Consider the following 25,889-nt stretch of genomic DNA (forward strand, 5'->3'; position numbering starts at 1 on the left):
ACAACACAGCTATCTCTTAGGAGTTTCATGCCTCCCAGCCTCTATCTGTCATAGAGCATAGAGCTAAAATAAACAAAAACTAGAGTAATGTTTTTAGACTTGTGCAGCGATGTTTTTACATGTTTAGTAGGATAATCATTGCGTAATAACACAAATTCTAAATAAAACTGTAAAAAATATATATATCCTGTAAAATCACTGCACAAACTGAAAAATCATTTTTTTCACTCTTTTTGACCTTTTTTCTTGCACTCACCCTTTGTTTCCAACAAAACTAACAGTTTTCCTTTCACTCGTGCTATCTTTGCTTGCTCTTACTCCTCTGCCGCCTACTCTACACTTGCTTTACTTCTCAGTCCCCCGCCACCACCCATCTCTCTCTCTCTCTCTTCCTCTCGCTCTCTCCCTCTCCTTTTCTCCCACACTCTCTCTACACTCTGACTGGGGTGTTTGCCTCAGCTGTTCTCAGTTGCACTGGGTGCCTTGTGGTGTTGTGACAGAGCTGTGTTGCATTGAGTGAGACTAAACTATCTCAAAGGAGCGCTAAGTAGAGTGGGAGACAAAAAGAAGCCAAACCATTGAGGACTCACCAGGCAGATGGAATGAACAGCTGAAACAATTTGGACCAGTTTTACTTTTTTGTGGCTAAAGGTGCGGCCAAGTAACATCATGGATGGGTTATACACCTACATTCTGCTTAGATGCCAAAGGTGAAAGGTAGTCAAAGCATAATTAAATTCTCTTGGTATTTAATGTGTGACTAGTTCTAATTTATTCTCCTTTTTTGAGTCAATTACAGTTTGTTCTGTTAAGTTTGCAGCAAGTAGTCAAAAAATCACAGTTCCAGAGGCAGCAGTCCATAAACCTAACTCCCCTGTGTTGGATTCGACTCTTCTTTAGTTGGACTCTAATTTTGGCTTTGACCTGTGGAACAAGAAAAGTTTTTTTTTTTGTCTTTTTTTTTTTTTTTTTTTGCTCTGGCAAGACTTGTTATGAGGCAACCTGGACTGACTCACCAGCATTTCTTTGTACTTACTGGACAACAGGACTGTTTCTGCCATCGTTTCCTGCCAAACCGGGTCTGAGATTGCCTGCCCAGGGGTTGTTTATTTAAAGGACTTATCTGGAGTTTTTTGCCTTCAGGATCATGGGGATTCTCTGGGGTGCCATAACACTTCTGTGTGGGGTGGCTGTGCTTAGAACAGAGGGCAGCGGACCCACACAAACCAAAAATAACGTGCCTCGGCTAAAACTCTCTTATAAAGGTATGTCTCAGATTTTTATTATCATTTCACTGTTTCTATTGTTTTCTGATTTGTAAACTTATAAGATATCTCTTTAGCTTTGCCAAGTTCATGTTTCAATGTGTTTCAAATGCTGTGTAAAAGGGAGTAAGATTGTTAAACTCTTCTGAAAAATAAAATTACAAATTATAAATTCTTTATTGAGTAAGTGAATAATTTCTTTATGATCAAGACATTTACCAATATGGGCAATCAATGTGCATTAGTTCCACTGTATGACACATAAGGCAGGGTGTGTTGAATTTGTATAGGTGAATAGTATTTAAACCATTTCTGTACAACACCGTTATTGAAACCATAACGATACTGAATGCTGTGAATCTAGTTATTTCATCTGAAATAACTAGATTCATCTCACCTTGTTCCAATGACAAGCTTGTTGCTTGCCATGTTCGAAATGTTCACATTATGACACAGCAATTATCAGAAACTAACTAATTGCACATATTGATAATTAATTATTTAGACCCATCACTCCAAGAAGATTTTCACTTAGTTCAATAAAATCCCTCAACATGCCTGACCTGCCAGTTCTGTGTCACTGATGCTAAGCAGTTTGTTGCAGAAGACCAATGCCTTCATACCTCTGTCCCTGTTTCGATCAACTGCTGTTGTCTATTTTGCAGTGGAAACATGGCAGATTCCCAGGCTGCATCATTTATCCTTCTCTCATTTTTTTTTTAAATTTTATTTTCTTGAATGTCATTTTTTCTGCTTCATTCTCTCCTGCATGGTAATTATACTCAGATGAATGGTGAACGGTCTGTTTCACCAGATGGCTGTACCAAAGTGAAATGTTTTTCGCTTAGCGCTGGGGGATCCATAATTATAGACACGAGTGTGCCCGTACGCAGACACACTTGCATGCATAAATACGTTGCCATCTGCAGAAAGCAAATGATACCTGCAAGGGTATCAGTCATTTGAAACCACATGCTGTCAGTTTGGTGAAAGCCGCCCCTGCACTGAAATCTCTATTGGAAGCCCCCCAGGTATCAATTTGACCAGCTTGCTTATTTGGGCTGCAGTCCATACTTTTAATATTTGATTGTGCCTTCATTTGAATTTTGGCTGCAGGGGGCAACGCTTTGCTTCCTTGTGCTGACTGGGGATTTTTAATCTAAGTGTAGTCAGCAGGTACTTACAGTGCTGTGAAAAAGTATTTGCCCCTTATAGATCTCTCCTATTATTGCTTTTTCTCTCATTTAACTGCTTCAGGACATAATACAGATGTTAATATCAGATAGTTACATATCATTCAGTATCTGAAGAAAGCTTCTGAGACCATTTCCCTTTGCTGTGGCACATTCCAGCCACTGTAATTTCTGAAAGTTTAATTAATGACAAAATCTGGACTGTCTGGTTAAATAAGTCATCAAATAGAATATATCATAAAGTATATTGAATAAAATATGTCTCCTGGTAATTACCAGTTTGTAAAATTTAATTAATTGTCCGACACAAAAATGAATATATCTTAGTCTTAACAAAACTTACAGACACCAAACCGTTTATTGATTTATATCAAGGGAGATTACGCATTTTACGTATCAAAGTATTGGCACATTTTTCCGGGTTAATTTAAGCTACATTTTACAGAAGTTGGACAATATATAAAGGCTCTACAATGTTTCTGACAATTTCATGCTTGTTCAGCATCAGACCAATAATTACTAAATACATCTGCAGGTGTGCGTCGCAAGAAATAGCAGGTAACAGGTGATTTTCTATCCAGTACTATCCATCAGCTTGCTTGATTCGTTGTGGTTGTTAACAAATCCATGAGTAGTGTAGACTGCCTAGCACAGTTGGTGCTCGGGAAATTTTGTAGCGAAGACCAGCATATAGTACTTACTTAGATTATCTTTGTTGGATATTCAAATATGCTTGATCTGAAAGTTTTCATTGTAGCAATAAAGAAAAACCAGAAGAAATCTGGATGGACAAATACTTCTTTATGCTTTTTCCTTCTACAATGTTCATGTGTCCAATCTGGTGCAAATCTTGTTTGAATGGTAGTCTAGCATTTCGACTGATCTGGTAATCACATTAAAAATCACATGAAATCAGTTGATCACAAGTTGTTCATTTCATGCTTATAATTTTTGTTCCACCAGTGAGAAGCAAATCAACATTACTCATAAAAACAAAGTCAGAATATTCACCTGGGTGAAAGGATGTCAAGTCCTTAGGCAGCAGCATCTGATCAGTCACACATGGGATGGAAAGGTTGAAGGAGCTCTGACCTCTACAGGTCATGGAGAATACTGGGAACACATTTAAAGTTGAGACTGAGTTTGCTTCAGTGTGTGTGTGAGAGAGTAAAAATCTGCAAATTTCTCACTTCGAGAGTCTTTGCTCCTCTGAACACAACATAGAAGTGAACCCTACCAACAGCAATCTACATACAATTGTATCACCCCCTACTGTGAGACACATAATTGTTGAATTCATGGATTACAACTAATCTTTAGAAAAAAATGGTCTAATACGCAGGATGAGAAATAATGCTACTGCATGAATACACCATAAAGTCCTACTGTATCAACAACTGGTGATAATGAGGATGTGTAAGTCAGGAGGTGGGGACTAAAAGTGAACTGCAGAATCAAACAGGTTTAATGTATGTTATGCTTGGGCAAATATTGTGAACTCACACCCTGTGGATGAATTGGTCCTTTGGGGGGAGCAAAGAGGGATTTATGGTTTTGAGGTTTGTGGGTCACAAAAACCAAAGCACATGTTGTTAGCTGTCAAGAGCGACACTTGAGTTTGTAGGTTGTGATTGTCCTGCCAAAAGAGCACTTTTCTTCTTTACCCTCTATCACTTACACATCTTTAGTTAAGCAGAGCCCAGAACTTGCATCAAGAAGCACACAGTCTTGCTCCTCTGTACAAAAAGAGCAATGAACTGAAAATGAAAACCACATTCCTCTGCAACAGAAAGACATTTTTTGTTCCTTGTTTTCACTGCGGTGTACAATAACCCTTGATCAGAACTGAAGTATGTAGAAGTTTTCCAAAAACACCCTTGATGTGCATTGAAAATAACATAGTAGAGCTGGGTTTCTCAAGGTCTGTACAGTAGTCTGAGAGATAAAACAATACTCTTCTTGAGATTTGCAAAGTGTACTCATTCTCTTGTGTTACCCAGATGTAGCCCTAATAATCTGTAAACATGGTGAGCATTTGCTTCACAGTGTTCTGGTTTTTACTTTAGATTTACCTCCGGAGACTTTCAGATCAGTCTTTATGCCAGTTCTGATTAAAATCATGAATACGGTACAGTGAGAAGACAGTTTCAGCCTGTTTAAGAATGCTTACACAATCATGACTGCCAAAGGATATTGGCTCACAAGTCAATGTATAACATGTGAAAAAGGATGAAGAAAAAATAAAAATAAAAAAAGTCATTCTATGGCTTATGATGTAAAAGTAAGCAATTATACATTATTAATAATTCTGTTAATAGTATTACGCAGTTTAAAAGATGGTTGGAAAACATGTAGAAATGTTTACAAGAATTAAATTGAAACCATAACGATATTGAATGCTGTGGGGATATTGGATAACATTTGAAAAATGTGCAATAAAGCAGGAGCAGTTTGCATTGTTTCAGATAAGAACTTTGCTTTTTTACCTGACAAGGATTAAATGACCTCACCGACGCTTTGTGGTGTTTTCCCCGAGGTGCTATGGAATTTGTGGCTGCAGAGTCTGTAAAATAACTCAATGAAATGTTGCTCTTAATCATGTTGTAGTGGACTTTAACACTTTCAATTTGAGCTGAAAACAGAAATGACTGCTTATATCCAAGTTCCTCCAAAATGTCTAACGGTTTAATCAGTCATTTCTGTCTCCACATATGTGTTGCCCCAAGGCCATGACTTTGTACATGACTTTGTCAGTTATTATATTGAATAATTTTGTCTGAGGGCCTGCTAATGCATATTAATGTACATATAGATAAGCTTATACATATAAATAACATTCTGGATAAAGTCAGAAAGATTTTTGGGAATCAATAATTAGTCATAGTGATAGGGCCAAACTTTGATTGTGAAATGAGTCATGAGTTACTATGTCAAAAGCAACAAATTCTTGAGAGTTTTATCTAGAAAAATAATACAATGTATTTGTATTAATCAATCCTTTCAAATCTTAACATACTAAATTTGCAATGTATGCAAATAGTGTTGAAAAAGAGTGCTTATTTTGCATTACAGCTTAGGAATTATATTCAAAACTACAATGTCTGTGTCTTACAAAGCACTTAGATAACATTCCCTGTGCCCTCCAGAGAAAGCAGAATAGAGAAAGACAGGAAGAATGTAGGGTAAAAGATTTTATTTATACCATTCTCTCAAGGGAATGTTGGTTCTTTGCATCCATTCCATCTGCCCCCTTATTGTGCTTTCTCTTTGTCTCTTGCTTTCTATTTCTGACTCCTCTTTGTCTCACTCTGAATAAAAGAGGAATGTTGATTAAATATTGGTTTTATTATTTACTAATAACTTTATGTTTCTTCCTTGAGAAAAAAGTATTAAGAGACACAGTATGTGCAAATGCATGAATAGTTGCACATGTTTTTTTTTTTTATTTCAATTATGGGGTGTGACTGAACAGTTTACAGGAGTGCACTGGTCACATTTTAGAAGTCACTCATTTACATATCCATCTGCTTGAATGGTCATTTCTTCCTTTTAGGTATTGTGAAACTATCTGTTGGAACAGAAACTCAACCAAAACAGGTTTTGTGTAGGATCATAAATTCAGGCTCTTGGTTTTAAAGTTGCAGCTTAAACAGCAGCAACATAAATGCTTCTTTATCCATGAATACCCATTTGATATGTTTATCCAGAGGGGACACTGGTTGAGACATGTATAGGCCACTACCTGTAGAGCGACATGGGAACATCCAATTTTTTTTCCTGCAACACACACCAGCCAACTTGATAAACATACATTACACACTTCCACACACAATTCCCAAAGTGTATCTGCCTCTGGCTGATTGGGTTCTAATAACTTAGCTCTAGTCTCTGTTGAATGGTTTGTTGCCATGGACACTTCTCCCATGGATAATTTTGTAAAAAACCAGTGAGGTGTGTACAGAGAGTGAAGATGTGGTCCTCTGCTTTTTTATACAATAACTTGATCAGCACAACCTGTGTGTGAACATTTTTTCCTTACATCAATTAATGTGTTGTTTAATTTGAATATGTGTTTTCAGATGTTCTCTGTCTTTTCTTGGTCAAAGTTACAGAAAGGCAACTACAAAAACATTACTCCTTCAGAGAGAACCATCAAATGGGAGCAGTTACATAAAAAGCAGAGATTTGTTTATGTAAACCAAAATAACTAATAAAACTGTTTCCCTCCCCGCCCATAGAGCAATTTCCAAAGAATTTACATGCAAGTAGAAAAGAAGTATGTCTTGAGGAAGTCAGTAATTAGACTACAACAAACTGTATTCATAGTAGTTCATGTAGTTCATTCATAATTCTGTAGGTTGCTCTATTTTAAAAATACAAGTGAAATAAAATTATTTTTGTCAAATTAATTTTACATTGGTTATTCCCAATGGCAGCTTTTTTTAACTTTTATTTTTATTTTACTGAACTTAAATGCTTGTTAACCTGGGTGTGTCTGTATGAATCAGACAATGAAATTTAAAGATAACAAGAAGATCTTTCAGTTGACAGAATCCAAACAGTGAAAGTATTTGTTGGAATAGGAAGGTAAAAGTCCTGAATTCTGTCCAACATAAATGTTGTTGTCAGAAACTGAAGAAGTCAGTTCATGGGAGGCATCTCACTGGTATGCAGAAAAATACCACACTGGAGAACAGGTACAAAAGCAACTGGCTGCTGCTACCACAGACAACAAAAACACAATATTAGGGTTATTCTTCCAAGTAGTCATTTTTGAATGACTACTTTACAGAAGCTTCTGAAAGCTTCTGTAAAAATCTACATTTTAAATATTTAAATAAGTTAAATATATTGTTATTGTAAATTCTCAATACTAGCCCAACCTTTTTGCAGTTTCCCAAGAATTGGAAACTAAATAAAACTCAAACTAAATTATTATTTTTTTCATTTCAAGATTATAAACTGACATTGCTGACTTTGTATCTGAAAAATGCTTATCAGAATGGGCAAGCTGCTAAATAAGTAAAGTAGTCGGTGTGACGCTCTCTCTCTTCTGTGATGATTTTTATCTCTTACGTCAATTTTTCTTCATCTTGTCTGTCTGTCTCTCGGGCTCTGACATACTTCAGAGTAGAGGGCATTCTCTTCTAAAACATTTATGAGTGATTCTGTTTGTTCCTTCTTTTCTTACTAAGAAATAAAGAAATAAATGTAGAGGATGCTAGAGGAAGGATTTCTTTTTTTTTTTTTACAGTGCTTCCAAAACTTTCTGCAGTTTTGGGGTGGTGGCCAGTTGAAGGGGGGTAGAGGGAGTTCTGCTCTGGGATTACTTCTTTGGCAAGATCACATTTTCAAGAAAACAACAAATATTGTGTTTATCTTTGTGTGCTTTTAGATGTGACATTAAACAGTATCACAATCCCTGACTCAGATGTGACTTATGGGTCAGTAATTGAATTAAAGATGTCAGGCAAGTCTTCCCGTCATTTGGGGAGACACTAAAGTATAAAATTAAGTTCCAAAACGTTCTCTGAAGAGTATCATAAAATATCCTAACAACTGATGTACTGTAGGAAAATATTGCCATTTGAGCCAAAGATTAGAAGAGTTACACAATATCCCCCTGTTAGTCTGTGTACTTCTGCCTGGCAGCTCCTATTACAGTTCCATGTCCATGTAGACAATCTGCTTTTTGGCTTCTAGTCCTGGCTGTACCTGTTGAATCCACATTTACTTGGCAGACGCTCCCTATCTTTCAACTTGGCTTGTGTGTGCATTATTGTTTTTCTTTTGTTTGTTTTGTTAAAATAAACTTATGAGAAGAGCAGCAGCATGCCTGCAAAAATTATTTTCTCAAGACAGAAGGTTTAGTGTATATGTATTGTGTCACTTTTACATCTGGTATGTTTCATGTGTGAACAAAACCCCACTGTATTCAAAATGTTCTTATGATATCTTTAAATTCAGTGAGTTTTGACTTTCCTCATCTTATTGTGATTTTTGGGTGTTGTTTTTTCTTTTTATCATTGTAGCATACTGATCTCATTTTTCTCTCCACAGAGATGTTGGAGACTAATAATCTTGTGACATTTGAAGGCCTGGCTAACAGTTCGGGTTACCACACTGTCTTGCTGGATGAGGAAAAGGGAAGGCTCCTGGTGGGAGCCAAGGATCACATCTTTTCTTTTAACCTCCTCAACATAAGCAAAGACAAGGCACAGGTAAAGCATATATAATTTGGAGCCCAAGTACTTGCCAGTTCATTTCATTTCTGACTTTAAGTCCGTTTCTGACCACATCATTTGTCTCTAACCAGACTGCTGGCTTCAGGTATCTTAGGATTCTTATCTCTGAATCTAAAGAAGAAGTGCCTCATGTATATTTCAGATGAGGGATGTCTCACGCAGTCAGGCACTGTTCCAGACATGTTAGCTGCACTCTGCACACCTGGGTGAATCATGTCTTAAATTGAAACAAAGTGGATAACAGACTGCTTTGTGACCCTTTCAACTCTCATAAACACACTTCCATGCACACAAGCTATAAATCACTAACACAAAAAAATGATTTCAAGTGCAGGGAAATGCTTTTCTGTCTTCAGCAGAAACTATGTTTGTGTTGCAGATCCCCTGGACTGCTTCTCCCACTAGAAGAGATGAATGCAAGTGGGCAGGGAAAGATCTCCTGGTAAGAGCTAAAGGCATCCAACTATCATGTGGATTCTTTTCATGGAAGCCTATGAATATCTATTTTATGACTTTCACCAAAGCTTTCTTTTTTTATTATTTTTTTTAATGTTTTGGATTATTTCACCTTGTCTGTTGAAAATCTCTCTAACAGATAATTAAGTTATAACCCTACTTAAGATGTAGAGTCATGACTGAGATCCTTAATTCAACCATAAGAATCTAGAAGTCAAACCTTTATATTTCTTTGTTTCTTTGGTTTCCTCTTTTTGTTTGTTTTTGTTTGTTTGCTTCACTAAGCACAACCGCAAATTAAAAAAACACAACAATAAAAAGGAAGAGGTAGGTACCAGCTGGAAAACTAAGAAAGTGCTGATTGGACAACACTACATTTGGCTTTAGAACCAGAAATTATTCTGGTTTTTAGCACATTTGTTGAGAATATGGATTTTGTAGGTGATAGAAATGTTGCTACCACTATCCAAGAATATTTTGAGTCGGGACATACTGCAAAGCTTCATTCTTTTATTCAAGCTTTCAGATTGAATAAAATAAAAAGAGAAATTAAAAACCATGGAGTTTATTTGTTCAGAACATAAGTGAATATTTAAGATGAGTTCAAATATGAGGTTAATTTGGATTAAAATCACAGAATACGTCACAGTCCCATGGCTCTTGGTAAAAAGGTCTCACAGTTTTCAGAAACCCAATGTAAATACACTTACTGTCTTGAATCTGTTTTCCTTCAAGTAGTATTTTTTTTTTCATCGTTCAAAGCCCCCGGGCAAAAAGCTTGGCTGTAAGATCATATTGATGCTGTTTGTGGCTAAGATTTTTTTCACCAGAATAGGGCAAGTGCCTCTGGCGGTCAGTTCGGCTGCCTGTGCAGGGGAGCAGAAGGGCAGTGAAGTCTTCTGTGTGTTTTCTGTAAACGATTTGAAATGTATAAGGAGACACCCTGAGGGATGGTTGTCTTTCATAGAGCCAGATGAGAGTGAGGGGGAGAAAAAAGGAAAGGGTATCCATAAATATACCATCGTAGTCTGAAACAAACGTTTCTACAATGCAGTCAGGAATAAAAAAGGATAGATGGATGTTTGACATTCAGAAATATAGTAGAAATGCAAGCATAACTGAAATATTAAAATTATTTCATGACAAAAATACCAATGAATGTAAGGTGGTACACATTACCGTATTATTGTATGTATGATTAAGTTATGAACATGACTGTCATGCAAATATATGTGCAACCGCAGCAGTTGATTTTAAAGATAAGGTTCAACACATAATAAAACTTCAGATTTCAGGAGACATCCTCTGAAATCCCAGCAGTAATTCACTTTATATTTATAGCTGCAAGACTATTGTAAAACAAACAGAAGACAAAACAGAAAAAAAACTATGAAAAAAAACTATGAAAAAGTAGACAAAAATGTAAATGTGCTGTTGCTTGAGTCACTTAAGAGAAGTTAAATATGAAAATTTACTTTTTGTCTGAATAAATTAAAAATGACTGTCATTTGCGTCACATTTGTTCAGAAACTGCAACACAATAATTACTGTGAAACATTGTTGTTCTCTATCTTTCTCTAATCAGAGAGAATGTGCACATTTCATCAAAGTTCTGCAACCTTTCAACCAGAGCCACTTCTATGTTTGTGGGACAGGAGCCTTCCACCCTGTATGCTCCTACCTGGAAGTGGGAAAGAAACCAGAGGTACAGCTTAGATTTATGTCCTTGTCCATATCTGCTGCCATAAACAACAATACACACTGGAAAAGACTAGACAGGCTTTATGTTTTAATTAGTTTTCAGTATTTCAGATTCTTTTTGGTCATGTTGACATGGAGATGTTGTAACAAATAAATATAAACAGGTTTGGTTCAATAAAACATGAAAAAAAGCTTAAAAGAACTTTAAACACCACATATCAGTTCATTTCTCTGGCGAACTTTTGCGATGTTAAACAGCGTATGTTTACATGAACGTCTGTGCATTCTGCTCATTTAAATTTGAGAAATGAGAATTACTCTCCTCTCTTCCAAATGCCAGACCTATAAATGAGAGTCTCCCACTAATTGGGTGGCTATTTACAGACCATTAGGGGAAGGAAATGTCCCTGAGAAAAGCCATCAACTCTGTGTGGATCATAAAGTGGAAATGCAATTCATTAGTGTTGAGGTCACTGAGCCACAGTGGTTAGAAATGTTGTCTTGGCATTATGCTGCTGGTCTCCCTTCAAACTCTGTGAAGAGTTTGACACATAATCACTGACTCTTTTTATCATATGTAATACTGTGGAAAAGTAGACCTCTGGATTACAACCAACTCTGTTCAACAGAAACCGGAACTGAAAATGTCACTCATCTTCATATGAAACATGGTGGTGAAAACATTATTCTGTGGGGTTACTTTTCCTCAGCAAGGGAGAGAATCTGATCGGTTTATGGGTGGAACTAAATATAGGACAATACTGTAAGTAAACCTGCCATCTATTGAAACAGACTAGGTACTGAGGAGCAAGTTCACCTTTCAATTTATGAAGAAAGAGTTTGGATTAAAGTAAATTCATGTGTTGGAATTGCCTAGTCAAATGTCAGATTTTCTAATTGAAAATGTAAAGCTTAAGATGCTTTCCGTCCAGTCTGAGCTTGAAGTATTTTTTAACTGTGTTGTACAAAAGTGGTAGCTATATCTTTGTAAGATATTGCTGCTGTCATTGCAGTGAAAGGTGGTACTGCAAAATACTGACTAAAGGAGCTGACTATAAATGTTATGCTATTCAGTTTTTTTCTTTTTTAAAGATTTTTTTTTTGTTTTCCTTTTTGTTCATAGTATCCACTGCTTTATGCTGCTCTGTCACATAAACAGTAATTGAAGCTTGTGTTTGTAACACGATGGACAACACATTTAGCTGTCTTCAGTGCATATGCAAGGAAATGTTTGATAAAAGCAAAAGTCACACATCAGCTGACTCAATATTTGAGCTCAAATCTGTAAAGAAAAGGGAAACAATTATTTCAAAACCCTCTACAAAGATTTCACACAAAAAAAAACAATGCTACTTTATGTGTCATGAAGTGTTGACAGTAACTGGAGAAAACTCTGTTTCTACTCTTCTCTTGTTTTGTGTGTGTAATTTACATATGCAGGAAGCTATGTTCACTGTCTGTGTTTGATATTATGCCACAACATCTCACTGATTTTCTGTTTTTATGCGAAAGCAGGATGGTATTTTCAGACTGGTTCCCCATGTAGAAAATGGCAGAGGGAAGAGTCCCTATGACCCTAAGCTCCTCACCGCTTCAATGCTAATTGGTGAGTTTATGGAAAGATACAGAGTACATGTGTGCAATAAATCCCTGTGAAGCCCGGTGCCTTGCTCTTTCATTTCAGTGGGTCCACAGCGTGTGACGTCAATGTAAATAGCAGAATAGGAACATCCTTTGCTGCTTTGTATTTACACACTTAAAACCTCTCATTGGCAGGACTGTAAACTTTATTTCAGTCTGAATATACATTTAAGTGGTGCACATGTGTGGTTAATGGTACTGAGTCTATTTTGCTCTAATTCTCCCTCCTCCCATTTTCTGGCAAATAAAGCAGGGGTGTATGAGCATGGTATTTCTCTTTACCCCCAATTATGTGTGATCATATTGTATTATACCACCTCATTTACCCAAGCAGATGGCTATTTTCCAGCCCATCACCCCTTATCCCTTTTCCCTTTTTTTTCTCCTTTCTCACTAGCATTATTATGTACTCCCCTTGTCTCACACTTCTGTTCTCTCCCCCAGCATCTGACCCACCATCCGTTCATCCTGTCCTCACCTCCTTTCTCTGCCCTGCCTTCTGTTTTAATGTCGATTTCACACTCCTGATGTTTGTTATGTCTTTGTTCTCTGTGGATGTGAAATCTACCTTTGCTGCTAAGCCCCCGCTCAATTCCTCGGATTTCTGAACAGAACCCACGGGGGAAAGCAGGCGGCCTCGTCTCACGTTACTGTGTTAACACTAATCAATCCTCTCCTTTGTAGATGGGGAGCTGTATGCTGGAACATCAGCCGACTTCATGGGGCGGGACTTTGCCATCTTTCGCACTCTTGGCAAACATCATCCGATCAGAACAGAGCAACACGACTCCAGGTGGCTAAATGGTAGGTTTAGAGGACCCTCTGCCTTGATTTGCCTCCTATCTTCAGTATGAATAAACTACCTTGAAGAATAACTGCAGCATTTTGAGGGTTAATTTGCCTGTTCACCAATTCATACTTTCATATCATGCGACACATCACCATATCATCTGTGTTAAGCATGAGTAAACCACTTTCTGCTTATGTCTTTAAATCTTTGTTAAAATTTTCTTTGTAAGTGAGCTTTTGTCTGAATTCATGGAGATACATAGTTGTAATATAAACAACAAATAAAACTACTCAATGTTTTAATTTGTATTTCTTATATTACAATCTACACTTTCTATTAAAAAAAAACAAAAAAAACAGAGTAAATCTACATTATCCTAAATCCTCACATGTTGTGCCTGTGCTTCCAACGTTTACTGTGAGCTTGGGAATCTTGGGCTGTAATGTGTGTGAAGTGTGTGGATCTAATGGACCGAGACTCCAGTCCAACAGGCTCAATTTATTTTTGATATGGAAAATTTTAACTTTATGAAACTGTGAATGAAATAACAATTACACAATTCCAAACAATAGTTTTGAATTAATATGACATATGCCAATGTTTTGGTTAGGTATACTCCTGCACAGATAAAGAAACTAAACAATATCCTGTCGGCAGATTCTGTTTATGGAAGATGCTCCCTGAACTTATAGACTGAGTTGTTTTACAGTTCACGTGTACATGATATATGAAAGAATATGAAAATAATTCTCTAAATGGACTTGTGGTATTTTTTTACTTCACAAAGGCCTGGAATTTCAACCAGCTTGTCTCCAAAATACTGCCTTTTGTACACAAAGCATGAAGAATAATATTTATTGTTTCAGCCTCTCCGCATTTCAGTTTTAATTAAATGTATTTTTAGTATTCCAGACACCATGCAGCCCAGAGGCAGATGTCTGAGTTCTGTAGTTGTCATTATAAATTTAAGTCTCTAGGGTAATTTGAGCAGTGGAGGATATATGCTCTAGTTTTTTTTTCTTTGTCTGGCTTTTTATGATATTTGCTTTCTGCTTCATCTTTTCCACCCTTCCTGTCTGATGCATCATAAGTATGTGCATGAGTACATGTTTATGTTCTTAAAAGAGAAAATAAGTTTTGAAAAATACAGAACATCAGTCCTGGAAAATGTGAGCTGAATGCAAGCAGTGACACGCCACTTTAAAACATTATCATCCATCTAAGCAGTTTTTAATAAATGATTAATAAACTATTTACACATTTTACAGATGGAATTAGATAAAAAATAGTCTGATGTGTTTCTACAAGTGATGAAGTTTGCCTGTCACTGGTAGGCAGCGCTCTTGCAAATTCGGTGCCTGTTTGCGCCATCTGCAGACCTAACCTTCATTGCTGAGGTTTGTTTGATTAGAGGAAACGATTTTAATTGATCACTGATATTCTAATTATTTACCTTTTTCTGTCCATGACTATTACTTCTCATACACAAAGATTGTGTTCAGTTGAAGTGACTTCATCTGAATGAATTAGCTGAAGTGAACTCTCAGGTGAAGAAGGGTGGGGTTAAATCAAATATAAATATAAATCATGTTTCAAATATCTATTTTTTGCAAATTAGAAAAGGAGAAAGAGAACTGAGAGCAACTATATACATTTATAAGACTTTAGAGAGTGATTAGACCGAGCAGAAAGAAACACAAGTATGCATCCCCACTTTCAAAACTAAATGTCTGTATCTATGGACTTCTTATAAACCTTGAAGAATAACTGCAGCATTTTGAGGGTTAATTTGCCTGTTCACCAATTCATACTTAAGTGAATACAACTTTGACACTAATTTGTCTCTTCTAGATCCTAGATTTGTAGGTGTCCATCTGATCCCAGAAAATGACAATCCAGAGGATGACAAAATCTACCTGTTCTTTAGAGAGAATGCTATGGATGGAGAACACGCTGGAAAAGCCACATATGCTCGCATTGGACAGCTCTGCAAAGTAAGTGTGCACACAGGCATGCATACATTAGGACAGGTCATCAAACAGGAAAAGTAAAAAGAAAATAGCACTTTCAACAAAGACACAAAAACAATCTCTAGCAGTTTGAGAAACAGCTTTGGGGTTTAAAAAAAAAACATTGACTGTTAAATAAGTTGCTTTCTATATTGGTAACTTTCAGGATCTGTAATTATTTTCAGAATAAAAAGATTAGGTTGTGTTGAATGTTGTGCAATCGCCTCTAAAGAGAGGAACTGAAACCCGAGACAGAGTTGAAATGTCACCGGAACGTGATATGTTGTGATGGCAGCAATGCCGCCCCAGTTCTGGCTCTGCTACCTCTGAGCTCAAGTGTCAGATTTCATGGTCCACATCCTTCAAAATCAGTTTATTTCAGATCTGATGTCCAACCTTAAACCCCTGTTTATTGCGGATCAGCCTTTCTTTATAACAGCCTGATCACCAAGAATGTTTGGAATCTGCTGTCCTCAGCAGAAGACAATCCTTTCATTATGCGAGTTGTGGTAATAATTTGAACCCATGCACATTTGCACACATTTTAATTTGCTGCTATAAATCAGCTTACACGGAATGCGTTTGCGTTTGTATTCACAACGTGAGTTTATGTTTGCGTGCTCCTTTAAGGAAACAAACACCGCTCACTGAAGTTAGAGTATGCTAGTCTTCTAACTCTACAACACCTAAAAAGCTTTTTGTCACTAAAAAAATGTAAGAATGAAGCTTCAAATCCTCCAACATGAATAGATTTACCATTTGCTTTGTGGACTTTTGTGTATTTTTACTTCTACTGGAGTTTGACACTGAGTTAAATTTTTATTGGCGATTTATTATTCATCTATCACAATTTTGTGGACAGTTAACAATAATGAGATTTAATAAAAACATTTTTATTAATTTGGAATTTTTTTCAGGATTTAAAATGTAATTATATTGTATTTAAGAAAAAAAAAACATTTCCAATTTTGGGTAGCATTCTTGCATGGAGTGGTCATATTTTTCTGCAAGAGAGCTTGTGGGTTTTCCTATTTTGAAACAAAGACAAACCTTTAAAACAGTCTCTTGCATCTAGTGTTACCAATTAAAGCAATAGTTTATAACTTGACAAAGGCTACAATACCAGACATTCAAAGTACATTTCTAAACAGTTTTTTTAAAATCAAAGTTACAATGGCAAGACTTAACTTTTTCCAACTCTTTCCATCTAAGTCTGTATAGAAGTTACTTTCAAAAGTCAGCACGTATAATGATATCAACTGTACATGCCAGTCAATAGGCTTAACTGAAGGCAACACATCCTTCATTCTGTTTTTGTTTTGGTATTTGTTTTGGTATTTTGTGGAGAACTTAAATAACACAAGCTTTGCATTTTGTCAGCTACATTTACATTTAATGTTTTATGCAGATCAAGAAAGTCAGTTTGTTCAGAACATTTCTTCTTCAAAAAAGATGTTAAATATAAACCACTTGTATGAAATAACATGTAATGTATCTTTTAGAATGACCTCGGGGGCCACAGAAGCCTAGTAAATAAATGGACAACTTTCCTGAAAGCCCGACTGATTTGCTCTGTGCCGGGCAGTAATGGGATCGACACACATTTTGATGAACTACGTGAGTGATTTCTTCTTGTCGCATGAATAAGAAGACAATATTTGTTTTAGCGCAGAAGATTTGTAATCTGTTTTGGCCTTTGTTTTGGTTGTAGAGGACGTCTTTCTCATAAGCACTAAGGATCCTAAGAGCCCAGTAATCTATGGAGTATTTACAACTTCCAGGTAGATCACAAAGTCTTTTACAGGAGATAAAATGCTTTATATATATATATATATATATATAATATATATTTATTGTGATTTATGAGCATGTGTTATATTTGTTACTTATAGTTACTTCATTTATTTATTTATTTTTTGTACAGCAATGTCTTTAAAGGTTCAGCGGTGTGTATGTACAGCATGGCAGATATAAGAAGAGCTTTCTTGGGTCCATATGCTCATAGGGACGGACCCAGCTATCAGTGGGTCCCCTTTCAGGGACGTGTACCTTACCCCCGACCTGGCACAGTGAGTCCGTAGCTCTTTTTACTGAGCTTAGAGCCCAACAGGACTCCCTTTGATTTGTGTTCCTTTTAGAGCTAATATTATGTTGTTGTTTTTTTAATGCAGTGCCCTAGCAAAACATTTGGTGGATTTGACACAACCAAGGACCTTCCTGACGAAGTGGTCACTTTTGCCAGAAGTCACCCGGCCATGTTTAATCCTGTCTATCCAATTAATAATAAACCAATAATAGTCAAAACAGATGTAGACTACCAGTTCACTAAAATGGTAGTGGATAAGGTGGAAGCTGAAGATGGCTTGTATGATGTTATGTTCATCGGCACAGGTAAAAAAAAAAATCTATATTTTTAAGTCAATTCTGCAAAGCTAAATGAATCACTGTCACTATTGCAGGGTCAAAAAATTGAGCTTTTTCTCTGCCTTCTCAGACATAGGAACAGTTCTGAAAGTTGTGGCCATCCCAAGAAATTCATGGCATGACCTGGAAGAAGTGTTATTGGAAGAAATGACTGTATTCAGAGTAAGTTGTTCTCCATGTCACCCGGTAAGACGTCTTTGGAAACATTAGAATCAACACTCTCTGTATAATTATTGATTCTCCTTCTTTAATTTTTTAGGAACCAGTTGCAATTACAGCCATGGAACTTTCAACAAAACAGGTACAGATTTTTATTCATCATATTTATATACATGATCTAAGCGTGGGCAGTTTTGTTTCTACAGAGAATAACGCGAAAGGCCTGTGCGATAATAGCCTTTGACGACTGTTTATGCATGACGTTTGTTTTGAAAAACCTGCCCATAAAGTTTTTTCTCAGAGGTAATACGCCTTCAGGGCAAAGAGACAGAACAAAGACATCTTTGTTTCCACTATTTAAAGACTTTGAGATAAGCTCCCATGTCATCACATAAACAAACCTAAATTGCTGGCTTTCCAGTGACAGTTAGCTTGTAAGCTGAAATGACAGGGAGATGAAAACAAGCCAACTAATTGACAGGTGGGAGGAGGGCTGAACAATTCTCCCTAAATAGTCGACCAACATTTTTAAGACCTGAGTCAAGGATTTTGTTACTTGAAAAACTATACTGCTCACATGAACTTGACTTTGTTTGCACAGTATTATGTATATAAAAATTACAACATGTATGAAACATTTTACAATTAAAAATGTACAACATTCCCCCTGCCCTAAAAACATCCCACTGAACTTTGTTTTTCACATCATTGACCATCTGGTTCCTTTCTCTTTATAGCAACAACTCTATCTTGGATCAGACATCGGTGTGTCTCAGATGCCTCTACACCGTTGTGAGGTTTATGGAAAGGCCTGTGCTGAATGCTGCTTGGCGAGGGACCCTTACTGTGCATGGGATGGCACAGAATGCTCTAGATACTTTCCAATGGCAAAGAGGTAGCACAAACAAACTTCTATTTATATTTTACCATCTCATCAACATCTTCTGCAGTGAAGCTAGTCAAAATTTCAAAAATGGTTGTTAAATTAGGATACATTTTTTATGACTTTATCATACTTAAAAACTTATTAGTCCATCTAGCTCCAGAAAAAAGTTAACCGGATTTTGCACAGTTCTGATGTAATGCTATCATTGCTGCAAATGTAATTTTTTTTTTACATTTGCAAGATGCTCTTCCTTCTCAGGAGAGTGTCTTTGTTATGTTTGGCAAAGAAAATTGTGGCCCTTTATGGCTGTCATTGTGAAATCAACAAGAACGGTATAAACATACACATAGTGAAAGTAAACCTTTTGACTGTTTTCTTTTTTGATTTTCCCACAGTTAGTTAGACTCCAACATATTAAATTTAATGGCATTGTGGTCAACATGGGAGCTCAAACATCATCACACAATCTCAGGTTTAGAACAATATAACGTAGATGGGCGGATCTCACCAGTTCGCGCGTTTCCATAGCTGCTTCAAATATTTGTGTATAGAAAATATCCTGGAGGTACTGACTGATAATAATCAAGATCTTCCTTAGCATCTGTACTCCAGAAAGATGACAGTATGGAGTGATTGATTCATGTTAAATTCCATCATTCACACCCCGTAATTAAAGTTTTTCAGCTAAGCCATGGGTTGCTTGCTGTTTATCTGTTTATGTTGGCCTGCAGTTTCGCTGCACACCCAAAACTCATTCAAACACATGCCTACACACACGTACACACATGTGCACACACTTCTCTCTCACACTTTCAAAATGGGTGTTTCTGCTGACTCTGCTTGTGTTTCTGCAGGAGAACAAGACGGCAAGATATCAGGAACGGAGACCCACTCACCCAGTGCTCAGACCTGCAGCAACAAGGTCCTTAAAGATTAAAACATTCAACTGTGATATTCGCTGGCAATTTTAATGAGCAGAGATTTTATTTCCTGACAAAACCAAAACTGAAATCTCAGTTTGGTGTTTTATCTGTATTTTTCATTTTCTGGTGGTGTGAAAATCAACACTGGTTCATGTGAGACTAGTAATTAGCATAGTCAAGATTCCCTCAGGGCTCCACACTGTCACAGAGGCCTCTTGTATGCCGACATGTTGCGATTCAAAGTCAAGATTCATTTTCAGCTTTAATATATTCATTGCCTCAATTATATATTTTTTTCTCCTCTTACTTAGGAAGAAAATTATTAAATCCTAACAGTACATAACCAATTAACTGTTTTCTGCAACCATGTAGACTGCAAATTTAGCCAAAATATAAAGCTAAACACATTGCAGAGAAAATAATTGTACATATATCTTTTAATATAAAATTACTACAAAATTAACTCGTGAAAATACATCAAATGTTTTTGCGGTGACAGACATATTTTCTGAACAAAATCAGTTATCTGCTGAAATATAATAATTCCAGTTCAATTCATCCCTAAGCCAACATATGCCCACAATTTGCCTCATCATACATTCATTTCACATGAGTAAGCACCTTTGCAGCAACTTAACTTCCTGCATATCAGGTTTCTTTTCTTTTTTTTGTACTTTCAGTAATTATCTTGATAAACAGTCATAAGAATATCGTCATATTTAAATTGCTTGTATGATTAATTTATATTCTCATTAAAGTGGTAACACTTAATTTAATTGTGTATTCTTGTAAGAAAACTCAAAGTGTGTTGTTTTTATGAATGTGTTCATTTTCTCCAATGAACATATTCAGAAATACCTACAAGAAAATTCCCAAAAGAAATACATTTGTAAAACTAGTGATAAACTTTTTATTTTTACCAGATGAACTCAGCGGACAGGCAACTGTCCATGATAGAACTGTCTATGGTGTGGAAAACAGCAGCACTTTCCTGGAATGTGTCCCCAAGTCCCAGAGAGCCACTACATACTGGCAGTATCAGCGCTCCGCTGATGAACGCAAACAAGAAGTAAGGATTCTTTGCTTATCTTATTCTTAAATATTCTGTCTTGTTTTAATTTTCTCAGAGACACTTGACTTTCAGAGCAGATACAATAGCTATAAATAATTCCATAATATGAAGCCGTTTGAATAAATTATTAAGAAGCACATCTTATCATTGCTTAATACCACTGCTGACTCAAATAAAATTCAGTTTATGAAATTAAAAAAGAACAATGAGCAGCATGGACGATTAGATTATTGTGCTACAGTAAGTGCTAATAGTTCATTATAATGTTCCGAAGTTTCTCATTTGCTCTATCTCTTATCACTTCCAATTTTCTCACTGCTCAGATCAAGTCAGAGGAGCGTTTCGTTCGAACAGAACAAGGTCTTCTGATCCGCACTCTTGACAAGAAGGATTCAGGCATCTATCTGTGCCAGGCAGTGGAACATGGCTTCATGCAGATAGTCTTAAAGGTTCACCTGGAAGTGATTGACGCAGAGCGGCTGGAGGATCTTTTGCATCATGATGAAGATACAGCTACCACTGTCCCAGCTCAGGACTTTTCTTTGTCGAGAGAAACTCCCAGTCAAAAACTTTGGTACAGGGACTTTCTGTCTTTAGTCAATCACCCAACTCTGAATAGTGTTGATGACTTCTGTGATCAAGTTTGGAAAAGAGAGAGAAAGCACAAGCGACAGAAAGCTCACCATGTCCAAAAAGTACAAACACACCATCAGCAGCCGCAGCAGAAGGCTGCGCCGGGTCCTCACAGCAACATGCCTGCTCAGGGCCTGGCATCCAAGTGGAAGCACCTTCAAGAACGACAGAAGGGTCGCAACCGCAGGACCCATGAACTGGAGCGGGCCCCTCGCAGTGTCTGACCCATACAGTTTGACTTTGACCACGACACTTCAGATCACTCCCAGATCATATTCTGTATACCTTAAACTGTTTGGTTTTTGAAACATACATGTCCTACACACACTGAACATAAAATAAATAAATAAATGCTGCTCTTATCTGCAAACTAGTGTGATCTAAGTGTGGGCAGTTTTGTTTACAGCCCACAGAAAAAAAAAAAGGAATGCTGTTGTATCATCGAAGATTGTTGGAGCATATCATCTCTGCTGGCCTCAGTGACATGAACAATGCAGAGCGGTAGGACCACTCCGCACAAAACAATGGACAAATGTGCCCATCCTGTAGACATGACTGGCAATGAGATGCGGTCATTGTAATGTAGTTAGGTGATGTTTCTAAGTTTGCAAAATGTCTAAAATAACAAAAATTATATACTGTATTTTACCTCACACAACAATGAGACTGGGTGAAGTTGTTTATGGGAATAAATGAACTTGCAAGTCTATTACATTGATAAGTTACACAGTTCAAAAAATGCAATGAGAATTAACGTCCATTACAAAAGTATTTATACTCCTCAAAGTTTTTCACATTTAGTCATCTCACAATCAGAAACATCAGTTTATTTTAGGGGGCATTCTTCTAATCAATAAATAGTACTGCATAGTTTGAAGTGTAAGGAAAAAGATGCACATTCTAATAGCTCTACACCATTTTGCTCCCATGTTTCAGTGTAGGGAAGAAATATTGAAGGTCTCTTCCAACTTTCTGACAACACTTTTTCCCTATTAATTATTAAATACCAGATTATGTGTGTTATGTGCCTAAAAAACTCCAGTTGTCCTCTTGACATATTCTCCCATGTGCTGCTTATCTCTGCAGCTCCTTCAGACATATCATTGGCCTCTTTGCCTCTGTACTAGTTCACCCTCTTCTTCCTTGACCTATTAATTTGTGCAGACAGCCATGTCTTTTTAGCTATGCAATTGGTGCCATACTCTCTAAATTTTTGGATGACGTATTAAATGTTGCATACTCTAACTTTGCCTTAATAACCTCCATGATGTTGTCTGTGCGCTAATGTTCTATACCTCTGAGTAAACCTCTGAGGCATTTACAGAAACATTGCAATTAAATTGCGTCCATACATGCAGAGTGATGATTGTTAAGACTGGGGACCTTGAATAAATCATTTTAGTCTTCAGTAAAAAAAAAAGAAAAATTGCTGATACATGGAGCTTTCACTACACATGAGATAATATCATACAATCAAATTTATTGCAGGATAAACATTTTAGGTTCACATTACTAAACAAAATTAAAATCATGTATCTTCTTCCTTATACTTTTTCATTTTGCTCTACTTACAAAAAGTGCTAAGGTGATGAATGTTGACACTTGTAACGTCGCATAGCAATGTGGAAAGGTTCAGTGAGTATAAATACTTTTCCATGGTGATTTAGTAAGTAATTCAATGAACAATTAGTTTTGAATTAGTCAGTGTTAAATGAAAATCCAGTTATTATTGGTTCTCCAATGCAACTCCTGTCAACATGTGTAAATACTGTATTCTATAATAATCTTATCACAAGAAAGGGAATGAATTTCAATTATCTAGTTTGTGTTACTTGCCCAAAGTAGAAATCTACTTATGAGACATAGTTTGCAGAACATTTGTAAACAGGAAAGTTTTGTACTTGTATGTGTGTTTGTGTGTCCGTGCCCTAGATAAGCTTCCTAGACAAAGACATTTTATTATTTTCAATCTGAATCGTTCCAATTTTAGCATTTTGAAAACCGCATTGTCTCACTTTCCAAATGCTGAGCAGAGTTCTTCCATGTTTATTTAATTATTCTGTCAGTCAGCTTTGTTTCTACACCCGTGCATATTTATTGTCAAACATTTCTGTACATTGTGATATATTATAAGCAGGCATTTTTTTCTAACGTGTTTCTGTTACTGGACCACTTAGGTAAAAATAAAAAATAAATTTTATCACATGTAGAAGATTTTAAGTATTTTATTAGTTATCACGTGCATTAAATGTCAAATGCATTGGGCAATATGCCAGTATACAGTCATGTACTTTTAACACATCCATATTTTATGCAGACATTGCAGTGTGACACAGTAAATTCACTGCATGTAGCATAAGAATAAAATTGACTAAAACCATCACTGCACAGTGCACAAACACAAACCCTGAATGTAACTGTGAAAAATAAATACTATGGTCTATATTAATCAACTATACCACTGTGTAGTAGTGCATGTGAATACTGGTGTAGTGTTCTTGTTCTACCATAGCGATGATAAACTAGTCTAATGTTGTCACCTTTAAGCTGTTTCTTGCTTATGCTGTAGTACACAATAGGAGCGATTTGAAAAATGCCTTCCTGCTTCTGTTAGTGCTCCAAACAGTGTACATGTTATAAACAGGAACTCAACAAGATTTCCCCATGGACCCCAGTCTCCACATGCCAGTTTATCTTACAATGGACAATGATAATTTTCGCTTTGCACAAACATTGCCCTGTCAGATGACTGCGACTGTGTGCAAGCTTCATCCACTTTTGGAAGGAAGATGAGAAGCAGCTGGAAGTGTCCTTGGGAGATTTTTAGTCTCAAAATGAATGAGACAAGCTGAACAGCAGAGTCGTGGATGCACGCGTGATAAGATTATCATTATGAGAAGGAAATATATGGGGCTTGTCGGATGAACAGTGGGAGTGAGGAAATTAAGTGCTGCTGTTGCTGATTTTTGGCATGATGTATTCTCCTGATGTAATAAATGTCTCTTCATGAAATGCTGCATTCATTAAATCTGCTTTTGATAGTTATAGGATGTTTATACCATTCTTGTCCTTTCTGTGTCAATGAAACCAAAGTGAATAACTCTGAAAATGTTACATCCAGTGAAATAGTTAATTCCTGCAAAAGCATGCATTTAATTATTTCCATATATTTAATGTTATGAACAAAAATGCGCCTCTCTCCTATTGACAGCTGGTGATAGGCACCAGCACCCCTCCCGGCCCCAATGGGATAAGGCTGTAAGAAAATGGATGGATGGCGGACAAAAATGTAAATTTTATGTGATAGCCCAAGAAGTACCATACACCTCAGAAGTGAAAAGAATTTGGTCTCATGGTTTTCAAGCAGGTCAGAGTTTACAGTGTGGAGATAATAGATTCAGATTATAAAGAGACATCCCATGCTTTAAGTTTCTATGAGATGGTTTTATCAATGTTTTAATAAACCCATGTCTCAGGGTCCCTAACCCTGAGACATACAAACCGACAAGTCAGACAAAGAGAGCATTGATCAAAATAGTAATCAATAGTTGTTGCCGAGTTCAGGTAGGTGAATTTGTTGACAGACCAACATATATTTGTGTCTATCATATATTTTGTGTCAATATAGCCTTTACAGAACAGGGACAAGAGGAAAGTCATCTTTGAGAAAAAGCATAAGTCATTCTGTTAGCAGTTTGTTATCTGTTATAGAAGACCACAACAGAGCTTTCTGGTCCTGCATGCAAAATAACATGTGTAGAAAATTAACCTGTACTTTATATCATCTTTAAATCAGCATCTACACTGTACAACATAGTTGTGGCAGCATAATGCTGCAGGTATTCTAGGGAGGAAAAGAAAGTTCAGAGAGACTTCAGATGAGTTTAATAGTGCAATTCATCTATAAATTATGTCAGAGGCCGCAAAGATTGACCATCTCTCAGGACAACAACACTAAACGCAAGATGTGCAATGCAATTGCTTTGATTAATGAATATTCATCTGCTAGTCAAAGTCCATCTCTGTGTTCAAGATGTGATTATCCAACTCAGCTACTTTCTATCAGTCTGAGATGGTAATGTGACCTGATGGATAGTTGGTCCTGCACAAAGTTGACTGAATCCAAATGCATGCCACACTTTACAGATTTCTGTCTGTATAAAACAGCAGAAAGCATTGGGAAATTTTTGTACTATTCTAAATAATTCACCATGTTGTGTTGCTCTGTCAAATGTAATTCTAAAAAAAATAGCAGATTTGTTTTACTTTCGACATAATAAAGTATGAAAAACTTTGTAAGGTAGCAATATTTCTGAAAAGCATTAACAAGAAAAAAAAGTCTCAAATATTATTACATTTTTCTTTGTGTGTACCTCAAGCAGAAAAGGGATTACTGTGAGATGGTAATAAAGCTGTTATGGGTAATGTGATGTGAATATTACATGAGATCTCTGCAGTCCCTGAGCTGAAGCAGAGCTGTTTTGCTTTTAAA

General features: G+C 36.6%; 1 protein-coding gene across 1 annotated transcript; it reads left to right on the forward strand.

Moving 5' to 3' along the window:
• The first annotated feature begins 454 nt into the window (after positions 1-454).
• sema3ab (sema domain, immunoglobulin domain (Ig), short basic domain, secreted, (semaphorin) 3Ab) lies at positions 455-24,442 on the forward strand. The gene is made up of 18 exons (XM_055030530.1): positions 455-717; positions 1,144-1,265; positions 8,519-8,679; positions 9,083-9,145; positions 10,745-10,864; positions 12,376-12,466; positions 13,186-13,305; positions 15,143-15,285; positions 16,803-16,917; positions 17,012-17,081; positions 17,225-17,369; positions 17,472-17,691; positions 17,795-17,886; positions 17,984-18,025; positions 18,621-18,778; positions 19,624-19,691; positions 20,616-20,761; positions 21,088-24,442. The coding sequence occupies exons 1-18, from the start codon at positions 674-676 to the stop codon at positions 21,619-21,621; spliced, it is 2,454 nt and encodes an 817-aa protein (XP_054886505.1). The 5' UTR covers positions 455-673; the 3' UTR covers positions 21,622-24,442.
• The last annotated feature ends 1,447 nt before the right edge of the window (positions 24,443-25,889 follow it).

Source organism: Poeciliopsis prolifica, unplaced genomic scaffold (assembly GCF_027474105.1).
Source record: "Poeciliopsis prolifica strain line A6 unplaced genomic scaffold, Auburn_PproV2 SCAFFOLD001, whole genome shotgun sequence".
In the NCBI taxonomy this organism is placed as follows: Eukaryota; Metazoa; Chordata; class Actinopteri; order Cyprinodontiformes; family Poeciliidae; genus Poeciliopsis; species Poeciliopsis prolifica.